The sequence below is a fragment of the Mixophyes fleayi genome, chromosome 12 (genome assembly GCF_038048845.1).
Source record: "Mixophyes fleayi isolate aMixFle1 chromosome 12, aMixFle1.hap1, whole genome shotgun sequence".
In the NCBI taxonomy this organism is placed as follows: domain Eukaryota; kingdom Metazoa; phylum Chordata; class Amphibia; order Anura; family Limnodynastidae; genus Mixophyes; species Mixophyes fleayi.
The window spans coordinates 12,449,884-12,464,936 of NC_134413.1; the positions used below are offsets into that span (position 1 = coordinate 12,449,884).

General features: G+C 40.0%; 2 protein-coding genes across 3 annotated transcripts in view; both read left to right on the forward strand.

Moving 5' to 3' along the window:
* The first annotated feature begins 2,959 nt into the window (after positions 1-2,959).
* On the forward strand, positions 2,960-11,383 carry LOC142109423 (tyrosinase-like). 2 transcript variants are annotated; one of them, XM_075193612.1, is made up of 5 exons: positions 2,960-3,045; positions 3,501-4,314; positions 6,091-6,304; positions 9,293-9,434; positions 9,975-11,383. In XM_075193612.1, exons 2-5 carry the CDS (start codon positions 3,520-3,522, stop codon positions 10,153-10,155), a joined length of 1,332 nt encoding a protein of 443 aa, XP_075049713.1. In that variant the 5' UTR covers positions 2,960-3,045; positions 3,501-3,519; the 3' UTR covers positions 10,156-11,383. The 2 variants fall into 2 exon arrangements, with proteins under 2 accessions (XP_075049713.1, XP_075049714.1); XM_075193613.1 differs by having other exon boundaries at positions 2,975-3,041.
* LOC142109422 (tyrosinase-like) overlaps positions 2,991-15,053 on the forward strand; it is a 29,331-nt gene continuing 17,268 nt past the window's right edge. The window contains exon 1 of the mRNA XM_075193611.1: positions 2,991-3,049. The gene's annotated coding sequence lies outside the window, so the exon portion shown is untranslated. The remainder of the gene's footprint in view (positions 3,050-15,053) is intronic.

Consider the following 15,053-nt stretch of genomic DNA (forward strand, 5'->3'; position numbering starts at 1 on the left):
ACAGGTGTCAGAAAGATCCGCGTGTGACGTGAGCGCGCCCCTACGTGCTGAGAGAACCAATCACAGCACAGCATACTTCCATTTTGTATGAGAGGAGAAGCTGAAAGATGAGGGCAGCAATTTTCAGCAGGCGTGACTTGAGGGCTCTAACAGAGAGCATGGATAACGTGCCCTCTGGCCGTTATACATCAAATGAGATCAAGCTGCGGGCCTATCAAAGGGTCCGCAGACACCTCCTACAATAAAAGAAGGACAATCGTCCAGCTCCAGCGGCGCTGGAGCGAGCTCCGGCGCCGTCAGCCCCAACTCCTTGAGGAACTCCGCCAGGAGATTAGAAGAAGTGAGTTCTCTATTAATCGCCCAAAACTTGTGTAAACATATATTTTTGGTATATGTATCCAAATATGTTCACCCAAATCACCTGACATGTCCTGCCATTACACTACATAACAATCTTTCGCCACACTGGAAAGGTCATTCCCTTTCCACTACACCCAACCTGCTTTGGCTTCTGTCTCCTAAATGTGGCTGCAGAACATTGACTTGCCAACATGATTTATTGTGAGGCCTCAGAACATTAACGGAGGTTTTTGACACAAGCTCTCAAAATCCTGACCCCAGTGCTGTAACTTGCTGACCTTACATTAAAAACCATTTGAAGTTTATATTGGCCGATGTGTTTATATTATGGGCAAAACATTTGAAAGGCAGCTTATAAAAGCAAGTCATTAGCTTCTGTGCCAGACAGTTGAAGGTCCCATAAGGTGCCCACTTATTACCTACTGTACTATATATACCTAATCAGTCATTAATTAACTGCCTATTTGCAATGTGAGGGAGTCCCAACAAAGGGCGATTTCAAAAGTATTGTCATCAACCTCAGTATTTGATATCCATCCATTAAATCAGTGGCGCTGTACAGAGAGAAGTCATTCACATCAGTACGTGCCCCATTGGAGCTTAGATACTTACATTTCCAAACATATCCACACAGACTACTGGCATTTTGATTAATGTGGCCAAAAAATTGCCAGAAGTATGTTTTTGGAGTGTTGGAGTCAACACATGTAAATATGGATAGCAAACTCCACACAGTTTGCGTGTCCATGGTCAGGACTTGAACTCCTGACCCCACTACTGTGAGAACAAAGTGCTAACCAGCGAGCTACCTGTGAGATGGATATTTTGGGTGTAATTTGTGTGAATAATGAAGAGTACTATTAAGTGTGAGTTGCCTGTGCAGCACGCATGCTGTATTGTTAGTGTTCTCTGTGTTTTACCACATTCAGGTTGACCTAGTAGGTAGCTCTCCCACTTTCCATAAAGACAGTCATGTGTTCTAATCCCGACAGAAATCCTTTATCTGTGTGGATTTTGTAAACTTCCTTTATGGAAGAGTATGCTAGGCATTTTACTGAAAAGACAGATATGGGTTTACACAACATATAAACATATACATTTTGTTATATTCATGATGTATGTGATTGTAATGTAGCCATGTCCATTCATTTGGCGTACTATACGGCGACTTAAAATCCTAAACACAGAAAGATCTTCAGCAATGTGTTTGTTTAAAATGTGTAGCCTGAAAAATATTAGCAAACCAGAAACATCTTTCAGAGTGTACCACATCATTGTTAGTTGCCACTGATTAATGAATACAGGGTTATCCCGTGAAAATAAGCCACTGGCAATTATGTTTAGTTACGTATGTAAACAAGCTATTCTTATCTTCCCTCCCACATTGGGCGTGACGTATGCATTGCTAAGCTTCCCGTCAATCACTTCCCGTCAATCCGTCGCTTGTGCTTGTGCCTTGTTTAAAGATCCACAGGTGGGTGTGTTTTATTGCGTTTGCGCTGCTTATTTCCGTCCCTTAAGTGTAGAGGACCACAGGAGGGTGTGTTTTTGCTGTATGAGGTGCTTATTTCACTCGCGTAAGTGTTTGCGTTACTCAAAGTATGCAACGCAGATGCGTATGCGTTTGTGTACCTTGATGAATAGGGCCCCAGAATCTGATTGGTTGCTATAGGCAACATCTCCACTTTTTCAAACCTGCAGTTTAGTAAATATACCCCCATGGCTTATATTTCCCAAATATCTGTGATAACAGAGACCTTCCATAGAGACAAATTTTCATGACATGCATTCCTCTGTGTTTTTGTTCCATGTGTATTAGCGAATTGGCAAGGATGTCATTATAGTGGAAAATGCCCTTGTAAACAAGCAACACTTTATAATTTCATGGAAATGACAAGTTATGGTTAAAAAAAAGTAAAGAACATATATAAGCATTGAAAAGGACCTTCTTATAGCAAAATGTTTCATATCTCCACTGTCAAAGTCGTATAATTGGATAAAAGAAAGTATATTGATTAATATTGTTTAACCATGCGATTGCGATCAGTACACCACGTGTTACGTGTCATGGCGCGATCGCACGATAATACACGCACGCATACACTCGCACTTTCACATTCATTTATTTATATTTATAATGGTTCTCATCCACCGTCGTTTATGAGCAGATGTTATTTGGTTCATATTTATATATTATAAGGTTATATGTCGACTTTAGTGATATTTTAAGTTAGGTCACGGGCCATGTTTAGTATCATTCTAATCCCCTATTTATCCGCAGTTGTCCGATTCATTCGCCGAAAGGATTGCACATTGCGTGCGCTAGTTATCGATGATAGGGAATAATTCATTAGAATGATATTGTCTGTGTAGTGCTAATAGACCAGTTTGAACCACTGGAAAAACTAAGTGTGCATCATCTGGAGAGCAGACCCCCACCCTTGGAATACAGACCCCCTCCCTTGGAGGGGGTTGATTGAACTGACCTCTGGACTGCTTTTCACTGGACCCTCCTGAAGCCTGGACCTATAGAAGCAAGCCACATCATCTGTATTGTTTTCACTATATCACTAAGTATATATATACAGCTCCCTGGGATCAGCTAAAACAGTCACTTTCTGACCAAAGTCTTCTGGACTGAAGAACTGTAGCTGGTACCAGTGGAGCGCAGCGGGCACGGTGTATGTATGTATGTATAATATATCGACTGTACTTTACCTATTTATTTATTGAACTGCTAAACTTTTGCTTTTGCTAAATAAATTGCTTGTGCTTTGGAACCACGAATCGCATAGACAATGCTGATTGGAAATTACTTTAATACCACCAATTACTCTGAATTGTATTGTATTAATATATTAATATATATAACAAATCCCTGCGTGGTAATTGTCAGTGCTTGTTTTTATTCTGTATGCTCAGTAAGATATTTATTCACCTATTTTAATAACACTATTACCATGTCATCTTGGGGGATTATTGAGCTTCTGTAATTTCTATACTGGGCCATGCGTGATATTATCAGACACAACTCCTCACTTGCCCAGCAGCAACATATCCCTGTAGAGATGTTTGCTACAATGTTACCACTAGGATTGTACTTTTGAAGACGTTTTATGTTATTTCTCAATATTTTTCAGCTTGTTGCCGCTAGAAGCCATGCTTGTACCCTGTGCCATTCTCGCTCTTTGTCTCGGCGTGGTTCATAGCCAGTTTCCCAGGAGCTGCACCACGCAAGCAGCATTTAATACTAAAACTTGCTGCCCACTTTGGAAAGATGGCAGCTCCTGCGGCTCGCTCTCCGGTCGTGGCCAGTGCCTCGACTGGGTAGTGTTTACTCCCCTGGCGGCTGGACAAGTTCCCCAACACGATGACGATCGCTTGGACTGGCCAAGGCATTATTACGACAACACATGCGAGTGCTTTGGAAACTATAGCGGCTATAACTGCGGTGAGTGCAAGTTTGGCTACTTCGGAGACAAATGTGATCGTCAAAAGATTAACGTTCGGAAAGAGATTCGGCAGCTTACGCTTCCTGAAAGGAAACGATTCTTTAGCTATTTGGCTTTGGCCAAAACCACGAAAAGCAGAGACTTTGTTGTCCTGTCCACTGGAGATAGGCACCACCGAGACACGTACCGTTTTGTGGATGCCTCAGTCTATGACGTTTTTGCTTGGATCCATTACTACTCTATGAAGGCCATTATGGAAAATGGTACTTTTGACGATTCTAAAAACTACGCTCATGCAGGACCAGCTTTTCCCGGTTGGCATCGACTGGGGCTGCTGTTCTTGGAGAGACAAATTCAGCTCTTGACGGGAGATGAAGACTTTGCTATCCCTTATTACGACTGGCGAGGAGAGAAGAACTGTTCAATCTGTACTAAAGATTTTCTTGGTGACAATGACATCCAGGGAATTCTAGATAAATTCTCTCACTTCGCTTCTTGGAAAGTAAGTATCTTCTTTTTAAATGGACTTAGCAAGGTTTCAAAAATGTAAATGATTTTGGCTTTTTCATGCCCTCCTCTAACTTTACATTGCGTTAGATTTCTATCTTCCTTCTGTGTTTTTCAAGCTTTGTAGCTCAACCAGGCCCCTTTGTTTATGTTCATTGCCCTTGGATAGGACACAGATCAGCTCTGCTCTGTCCCTGCATCTGCTGTATCCACAGAGCTGCTTTCAGACATGTCCAACAAAGATAATCAACATTAAGTAGATGCTATGAAGGCCGTGCTGAGACACACAGAAAGAAGACAAAGCAATGTATTTACTAAATGTTTAATAATGGCATGTAGGAGCCTATACATTAATGGTGACTGCAGGTGGATAACCCATATAAAGAAATACGTAACTGAAATATTGCTTTTAAAAGTTTATGTGTATGATTTGCTAAATTGTAAAAACATGCAAAAAGTCTACTATTTTTCCTCATAATTTGCCCAGAGGGGCCAAAAGCAATTTGGGAATATATAAAATTATATTCATGGGTAAGTAGAATTATATTCGCAGGTAAATATGATTATATTTGCTAAAAATTCACTATCAATATGGAACATTTATTAGCAGGGTTAAAGGGTTTCCTACCGTCAATATACTTGCTTTTAATGGCTTGAGCATGATCCTGCAACTTTTTCTACACACATTGATTTATGTTTCAAACATTCTAAGCAGGTGCAGAACAGACACCAACGGGCACTTTAGCAGAATTAGGTAGAGACCTGGAAATGCGCTCTAGCCCCCCAGGGCCCCCTACTCTGCTCTCAAATGGCACTGTGGAGTGTCCATCTCTTGTGCCCACGTTGCCTGTTTCAGCTCAGTAAAGAACAAGGGGCAACCCAGCACTTGTACCAACCATCACCTCCGATGCACCCCCCCCCCCACTTAGTTTCCTCACCGATTCTATGTATGTTTATTACATCCATTTATATCATTAAGCAGAACCTGCTGTCCTCACCTGAGATAGAACACAAATCTGTAGCCTCAACATTGGCTACGATTGTATCCAGAGAGACACTTTGTGTTGTATCTATTTGCAAACAAAATAAACTGTACTTTCTGATAACATAAATGGATGACTATAAAGTACAGAAAAAAATGTACAACATAATGCAATACATTGATAAAATATGTAGCAGGGTATATACAATTTAATTTCCTGGTTTCCATCATGACGGTTACTCTCACTTCTACTCCCTGCAAATAAATGTGATCTTGTGTTCTATATATTGTATTGTAGAGTCTATTTTCAGATTATCAGCTTATATTCCAAAGGGCAAAAGAGCAAAACTCTCTGATCCGGGCATGTAGGACTATGGCTGAAATTCTTTCCTTCTCTCATGGTCCTTTGTAGGACTTGGAAATACTGACTAGCTCATACTCAGAGAGCAATATAATCCTTCCTTTCCAAACAAAGGAGTAATTAAAGGAAGAGGAAAAGGAAGTTTTCCTAACATGATTTGGGGATATGAACAGGATGCTCAGTATTTGCAAGTCTTAAACTGCAAGGGTGTATGGGAGAAGGGCAAGATTTTGGATACAGCTGTCATTGGCCAGGTCTGACAGTGGTCTGTGATAGGCTGCCAGCTGAGTATGTGACGCTTATATGCAATCTTAGGTCACTCTCTTCAACCAATCACATCTTCTGCTTTTGTGTCCCCCGACCAATTAATATAGTGATGCGTTTCATGTCTCAGTAAGGAAAGAGTCTCATTTGCTTTTCTTCTCCAGTCTATTTGCAGTGGGTTTAATTATGTTGATGCCTATTGCCCGGCTGCGGACGATCATTGTCAGATGGAGACATTGCACAGGAAGCCCGGCACCAATCCCACCGCCAACTGGCTCCCCTCCTTCCAAGACGTGGAAGACACACTCAAATGGAAAGACTTTGATAATCCTCCATACGACAGAACGTCACAGAGAAACTTCCGGAATGCCTTGGAAGGTGGGCGGATTTTTCTTATTATCTTATCACTATATTAACTTTAACTGATTCAAAATTCAAAGTGTTTCCTCAGGGGCAGAAGCAGGATTTGTAGAGGGGGGTTTCCATACCACGCCGCCAGTGGGCGTGACCAGCATGCATGGGGGGTGTGGCTATAATTTTAGACAGTGCTTGGCTGCTCTCCAACTCTTCCTATCCCCATCATATACATGGGCAATGCTGCGTGCACTACTGGTAGGTACAGGCAGCTCTTCCTTTTCAAGCAGAGCCGTGTAAGGCAGGGGCAGGGTCCAGCCACCTCAATTATACAGTGCCCCATGCTCAGAGGGGGTTTCCAGGCACTAGGAAACCCCTCTCGATTTGCCTATGTTCCTCTATATGAGGTATTGATATTCTCCTCTTTAAATTGTTTAGAAGTGCTCCTCGCAGTGACAACAGCAGGATGCAGTTTATAATAATTTTGTGTATGACATTATTATCGAGCAGGAACATTAATTTACTTTTTGTACCTTTTTGGTTTTTAGAACTTTCTATACATGGAATAATAAGACATCCCATACCTGTTGTAGATTTAATGTGACAGCTTTCAAACTAGATTTCTTTTGCTAATCACGACTAGATAAATATAAATTATAACATAATATGGTTGGAAGCTAGAAAATAAAACATACTCACGTACATACTGTGAGCATAGGACAAAACAGCAAGTAATATAAACTGAATGATTAAAAAATATATTTTCATAACAGTGACCCATCCGAAATCGGAGATTATACAAATTCCCTACCATATTTTTCTGTTGGCTATAACTGGAATGTCAGTCACAGACATCATTCATTCAATGCCAAATATGTATATCTGTTTATATAGTACATGCAGTAGCAGGATTCTAAGAGATATTGAAACGACACACTGTCCCCCCTTCCTTGTTTCCTTGATTTACCGACACAGTAAAGATAAGGACATCTACTGTTCTCATTGTCCCACAAATCAGCAAGTCACTGAACTGCAGTAAAGTTAGGAAAAAGGGCTAAAATTCAATTCTCACTTCTCTGAAAACACTGCAATGGCTGCTGAGTTTTTTTCAGCTTTGTGAGCAGCTCTGCACAAATTGTAATGCAAAGCAACAGATGCTTGAAACTTTTCCCTGTATATTTTTCTACTCCAACCAGTAAACTGTCCTGAATATTTCAAATAACCCCAAAAGATGATCGCCTGGCTTTTTTGTTTAGTTAACAAAGAAGTGAGGAAACAGCAGCAAGAAGCAGCTGTTATGGGAACTGCAGGAAGAAGATATATGTGTGTGTGTGTGTGTGTGTGTGTGTGTGTGTATTAGGGAATTTAGACTGTAAGCTCCAATGGGGCAGGGACTGATGTGCAGTGTCGGACTGGGGCATGAAGGGCCCACCGGGGGATTGCAACACTAGGGGCCCACCAGAGGGGGTGTGGTCAGCCATCATAGAGGCGGGACCTGACACTAGAGGGGGAGTGGTCAGTCCACGAAGGACAGCTAGCACCTTAATGCAGTATATAAAGAATGCAGTGTGTGTATAAAGAATACATAGTCTTGAATGTGCCCCTTAGATTGGGCAGAACAGTCACCAAAAATCAGGATTGTCCCACTATACCAGGCTTGGCTAACTTGTGGCAATCCAGGTGTTGTGAAACTACAAGCCCCAGCATGCTTTGCCAATATATAGCAGCTTATTGCTGTAAGGGTATGCTGGGACTTGTAGTTTCACAACACCTGGAGTAACACAGGTTAGCCAAGCCTGCAGCTGCGATCGCAATTGAAAGATGACAGCCAGTCATCTGCAGCAGCGGTTACGCCGGAGAGGACCCTGGTGAGAACCTCTCTGGCCTCCAGGTAAATCACGGCGTGCAAGTCGCGACAGCGCAAAACGGTAAACAAGCAAAGCTCCCAGCGCAAAAAAATCAGAAAATAGTGGCGCTGAAAGATAGGATTAAAAGGTTATAGTGAAGGTCAGGACCGCAGCTGTAAAGGATTGGTAAGATCCTAAAAAGTACAACTATAAGAGATATATACAGCGCTGGAACTGACAAACACTCAGATTATAAATTCGTGGAAAAATGTATAAAAATACTTTATTAGTACACATATATATCAACCCATAAAAATACCTGGGCAACAGTGCAATGATACAATCACATGTACGTACTAAAAAAAAACCTAACTAATTAATTAGGCGTTCATGCTAGTAGTTGGTGCAACCATAATAGACAACATGTCACTAGTGCTTCATAGAGATGGCTACACAGAATCATATGGTTCCTGCTGGGAGAAAAGCTCCCAGCACAGTTAGTTTCCAGCTACATCGGATCTGGGGGGGAGGAGGAGGGGAGAAACTTCACACTTGCCTCTAAAACAAACACCGTGAAGCAAAACAATGCAGTGCAGGCTCCTACAACACAGACACAACAGAGAGATCAATGCAGCTGCACTTACACCTTTTTCCTATTGTTCCTGAGGACAGAAAGTGCTGTTGATCTGTGTGTTCTCACACTGCCTGGGGCTGCACCATAGATCTGCCGACACGATGTCCCGCCTTATCTCACAAAGGACATCACACTCTTACCAGGGTCGTAAAAACGCCTGTCGTGATTAATTGTTTGTTGTGCTTTTACACGTAAGAGCGGGCCTCCAGGCAAGCTCCGCCCACCTGTAAAAGGGGGTGTGGCCGTAAGGTAGCCGGGCCTACCGGTAATTTTACCGGTATCCCGCTGGGCCAGTCCGACGCTGCATATGTGAGAGTTCTCTGTACAGCGCTGCGGAATCAGTGGTGCTATATAAATAAATGATGATACTTAATGCTGGGCAGCAAGTGGGAAACAAGCTCTTTAATATAATTATTGTGTGGTCATGGGTTCTCTCGTTATGCAAATTAGGAACTGTAGAGCCAATGCTTTCACGCATTGCAGGAACATTACATACATAGGTGATTCCTATCCTGTTCACTATTTTTGCAGGTTTCCTGAGACCATCGGATGGGATAACATTGGAACGGAACATGCATAATTTGATTCATTTGTACTTTGGGGGAACGATGTCCCAAGTTGCCATCTCCAGCAATGACCCAATGTTCACGTTGCACCACGGATTTGTTGACAAGTAAGTTGACCGAACCAAGGGCCACTTATGTTTCAGCTGCATTGTTCCGTGAAATGAATATCACTATCCGCAAAATTCCACTTGCAATCTGTTTAGTAACATAAAGCAAATATTGAATTGTATCACGCACCACAGATATGGGCATTTACAATTCTGGTTTGTCCCAGTCTAGAGATGAGCTTATCTGCTGGGAAATGTCGCGTGTATTGAGTGGGAAAGTCTGTTCTGCAGAGTTCTGAAGTTCCGTCCTTACAATTTTGTTCCACTCTTCTCCTTTACGTGGAATGCCATTCCATGCAGTCATTGTAAATTCGTACTTTGACGAATGAATCAAATTCTGCTTTGTGGTGTGGTTGGGGTAGGACTGTAAAAGCTTAAGCTTAAACAAGCAAAACTTTAAAACAAGGCCAATATGCAGCGGAATTTTATTTCAATTAAGGATATTATGGAGTGGGGATCATATACAATTGCAGCTTAGTAATGTCAGAACGATATTGCAAGACAGAATAATACATATCTTCCCTATATGTTTATTTGCAGGATATATGAAGAGTGGATAAAAAGAAATAGCGCAACAACAGATGTATACCCTGACAATGATGAACCAGGACAAGGCCCCAATGAGTGTTCAACACCTTACTTCCCCTGTTACAGAAACAAAGACTTTATATCAAGCTCCAGTACCCTTGGGTACACATACTCAAAATATCAGGGAATGTAAAGGCACTTCTTCTAACTTCACACGACTAAAATATTTTCGATTTCTACATCCCGCTTCAGTGAATGTATTGCATTATTTTTATCACTTTCCGTTTCATCAATACCTTTATATCATCCAGGCAGAACTGTTTATTTTCTTTGCCCTTGTACAGAGGGCAGAACATCTCTGTGTATACAAATTCTAGCCAATGCTTAGAGCACAGCTGATCTGTGTCATCTCCAAGGACTGCAAAAACAACTGTTCCTGAGTGATATCAAAGCATTGTTGAAAAATACAGAAAGAAGCCAGAAACATAATGCAAAGTATTTAAGAATAAAAGAAGAAATTATTCTTGTCTAAATGTCAAAAACCTCTTTAAGGGCTTTTATGTAGCTCGCGGAAAGTGCTTCTTCTGTGATGTTTTGAGCTTTTAAATGTTTCCTAAATTGTCCTTAAATTTACTTGCAGACACCTCTGACACAGGTGAACATGCCTCTCCCATGGACACATCCTATCATACATCCTAAATCTGTCACATGTTAATTTGTGGATGTTATTATTAGTTATTTTACATATAACAACTTGTATTATCAACGTAGAGGTACTTTTAATTTATTCAGTAATTATTTATGCAATAATAATTATCATTATCATTATTATTATACTTTGCTGTATGATGTACTGTATCTTTAAAAGATATTTCGCATTTTTAAATGTTTTCAGAACTCCCTTTCCACTTTCCAGACTAGCAGTTCGGCTAGGTCATGCTTCCTTTAGTTTGGAATTTTAATATTAGGATATTAAATCAGATTGTTACTTATGTGTTGTGTTGTAGTGAGACATGGACTGGCCCCTGCTATAATTATATGCTTAGAAGATCTTTCATACATACTTGCCTCTGGTGTGTAACCTAGCCTTTATCGAGCTTGTGGGGGCACTCCCATCAGAGTCTATTTAAATGAAAACTAAATTTTTTACCTTTCTTTCCATCATGAATCCAAAACTTCTCCAGTGCTGCCCCCCTTCACTGGAATAACCTCCCTCGCTCCATCCGTCGCTCTCCTAATCTGTGCTCCTTCAAACGGGCATTTAAAACTCACCTGTTCCTTAAAGCCTATCAACCATCCACTTAACCCCCTCATCTCCTCTGCTCATTCTCCCCTCTTTCCTCCCGGCCCCCTTCTTCTCTCCCCCCATCCTTCAACTGGCTCCCCTTGTGCTTGTTTGTTCACCTTCCCTTAGGATGTAAGATCGTATGAGCAGGGCCCTATTCCCTCCTGTCTCCTCACCTGTTCTTCTGCTCCGTGTTTATTGCATTAGCCTGCCTGGAGTTTCTGAAGTATTTGCATTTTTTGTTGATTGTTCTGTACGGTTTCACCCTGTATAGTCTACTGTTTGCTGCGCTGCGGAAATCTTGTGGCGCCTAACAAATAAATGATAATAATAATAATCATGCACTTGAACAATTTATTTTTCTTTCTACCACAACTCAATGACCAGAAAGTAGATGTGTTTTGAAACAAACATTTTTTTTAGGAAAATATTATAACAAAATAATTCAAAAGTGATACTTCCCCATGTAAACAATGCAAAGAAAAGAGAATTTAAAATGCATTAATGGATTGTGCAGAGAATCAGTAAACTGACTCGGCTTACACAGCAAGTTAATGAGTCTACACTGACTCACTAACTCTTACTGTGACAATGACTCTCCGTTCAGGCCACAGATGGCCGTAATAATCCATTTTATCCAACCTTCTACTCTCACACGAGTGCACTTAGCTTTAGAAGGTAGATTAAACAGATCGAGTACAGTGGTATTAATTGTAATCATTTCAGAAAATAACATTTCTTTTTGTTTGTTTAATATCCAGTCCAGACATCAGAGATCACATTCTTAATTTTAGTTGCATTTGCTTACATGTTGTTATCAAATACTGGTTTTGTTTTTGCCTCGTACAGCCAATTCCAATTCCCTAACATTTTATTTTTTAACTTGCAAATGATAACGATTTACATTTTAAAAAGCAGACTATAATTAAAAGTTAATTGTAGGTGCACATACTTTTAAAAAAATGAATTAACCTTATCTAATATAGTTAGTTTGATACTTTGTGTAGAGAGCCAGTCCCAGGCTAAACCTTGTCAGGAGGTAGTAACAGTGACACCTACTGGTTATTAATAAAAAACAAAACAAGTGGAATCATAATATAAAATACTTTGAGCATGCCAACAAAACAGTAATAAAAACTGTGTTTTCTCCAGTATAATATATTAGACAGTTTAAGTACAGTATCTTTTTTTTTTTTTTTTTACATTAACATTTCAAAAACATGTTAGTAATGGTCTCCCTTTAAGGAGATTTTCACCTTCATGTGACTTAAATAAGAGACTTATATGTACCCCCTGCAACTTCTACTAAATAAATAGCTTTTTCTTTTGCCTTCTGTGTTTTTCAGCCATATTTTAAACCTTCAGACATAGTTGTTTTTTTGTTTCCCTGTAATAAGGCACAAAGTAGAGTCGCCTAATGATATAAAGACATGCCTGACAAGCACAGAAGGTGCCCTTTAGCACAGGCATCTTGAGTGCATGTAAAAGTCAATGTGGATAACCTCGTTAATATTTAGTGCATAATGTTCTATTGATTTAAGTGGAACCTGGGAATTTCTGATAGGAACGTAATGTTCCTTGTTTAACAATTTCTCAATATGCAGCATATTATCTTCCGAAGATACACATAGAGCAACCAATGTTATCCTTAATCAACCTGTCTTAATGGAAAAAAAACATGATATTACTGATGTACTTTATAATATAGTGCTCGTTTTCTTTCTAGACTTAGTTATGTCCTAATTCAGTACTGTAATTATGTTTTAAAAACAAAATCCTGAATGTATTCATATTTAATGTATCTTATTGTTGTTAGATAACTTGTACATGTGTTCTAAGGTCTACTTATTAAAGTGATAAGATTATCGTTTGTCTGCTATTTCATAGAGAATCGTTATGTTGTCGTCCGGTACCACCCAAATGTACCCTGTGTAAGGATTGCTGTTTAAAAAACACAAGTTATGAAAATTAAAACTGTGCATCATATATAAACTGTGATTTCCCTCCATCTTTAAAAAGTTGGACAAATAATTTTATATAGAGGTGTATTTGAGGCTACAAGTTCCCTGCATCAGTAGGACAGAAACCTCTGTGCTTTTAGGGTACCCTGTTCCTTCTACTAACTCACTCTAAGTCTATGGGCTCCTGATTGCCTGCACCCCCCTCGTTATATCATGACACTGCCCTTGTCACATGGAACCTTGTCTGTCCTCCCTAATATAATCACACAAGCAGAGTCGCAACTGGGCAAGCGCGGCTGTGCCCCCTTCAGCTTGCGCCCTGGGCAACGGCACTGCCCGCTACCTGGCTCTGTATCTACAGGCTTTTACTTCTGCAGTGGAACGCATGTGCGTTCCAAATGCCGAACTTCTTGTTATTGCGGACGTAAAAGGATTAAGAATCACTCTCTCTCTCTCTTCCTCTCTCTTTCTCTCTCTCATAGATGCAACAAATATTGTTATTACAGTTAAATTATTTGGGTAAATACCGTTCATCTTACTTAAGAACCAGAGGGATGTCTTCCCTTGTGTAGATAATGCCTAGCTTGAAGCAAGCATTTCTGATTGGCGATAAAGGTGAAAGTTGTATGGAATACAGTTGGGGAGTGTTCTGGGAAAAAGAAGAGACTGCTCTAGGAAACAAAGGGGGTATATTTACTAAAATGTGGGTTTGAAAAGGTACAGATGTTGCCTAGAGCAACCAATCAGTTTCTAGCTGTCATTTTGTAGAATGCACTGAATAAATGATAACTGGAATCTGATTGGTTGCTATAGGCAACATCTCCAATTTTACAAACTTGCAGTTTAGTAAATATTCCCCAAGGTTTAGTCGTGTCTGACACCCATAGGGAGAAAAAAATCTTCCCTGTGAGGACAACTGTAGCTCAACAGTCTTTAGTTCTGACAAGTTCCCAAAACGTTTACAGATATACTTGTGAAAACTATTTGTGTTTTAAGTTTCCTAAATATGGATAACTATAATTTTAACATGACTTCTTACTTTTCTTAATAATGCACTGATCAGAATTAAAACCAACATGCCATTACAAAAGCCAGAATGATATTAAAATCTGTTTATTATTTATTAAATCTATGAATTCCCCAGGGGATGATAATTTTGATGTCTCTTTTATTTACTCAGCCTAGCTCTGAATTCCTATTTCCCTGAGCTGGGAGTTCTTCTGAGCTGTTTGGTTGTTTAATTCCTGATTATTTTGTTATGCTGGGGTTTGTGATAATGTGGTTTTAAATAGTTTGTTACTGATTTGATTTCTATTTCCCTAATTCAATGATTTGGGGCAGTACTAAGCAGGGAAAAAACTGCAAAGGGAAACCGTGAGAAACACTTAAAATACAGCAAAAGTACAAGAGATTTTAACCCTTTAGTTGAACTATGCAAATGTTTTTGAGGATTATTCACTAATAATGGGCAATATAAGAATAAATGCTACAACTGTAGCAACCTGTCAGCATTTAGCCTTGTTCTTGTACAAGTTAGACAATAAAAACAAACATGTTATTAATTGCTATGGATTACTGTATATGAAGTAGCTGAATGATGCTGCGGGAGGTAGGTCTTACACTCCTCCGAAGTTTGGATCTTTCTTTCTGCAGACCAGATTTATTTAGGGCAGAGGTGTCCAAGTTCAGTCCTGAAGGGCTACCAACAAGACATGTTTTCAGGATTTCTGTTTGTAGAAAGAGGTGGGATAATTACTGACGGAGCCAAATAGATTAACTGACTTGTGCATGAGTAAAGAAATCCTGAAAACATGAACTGCTGGTAGCCCTTGAGGACTGAACTGG

Coding starts and splice junctions, on each gene's coding strand:
- LOC142109423 (XM_075193612.1), top strand. CDS start 3,520: ATGCTTGTACCCTGTGCCATTCTCGCTCTTTGTCTCGGCGTGGTTCAT. Junction 6,305..9,292: donor CTTCCGGAATGCCTTGGAAG/GTGGGCGGATTT, acceptor CTATTTTTGCAG/GTTTCCTGAGACCATCGGAT. Junction 9,435..9,974: donor CACCACGGATTTGTTGACAA/GTAAGTTGACCG, acceptor GTTTATTTGCAG/GATATATGAAGAGTGGATAA.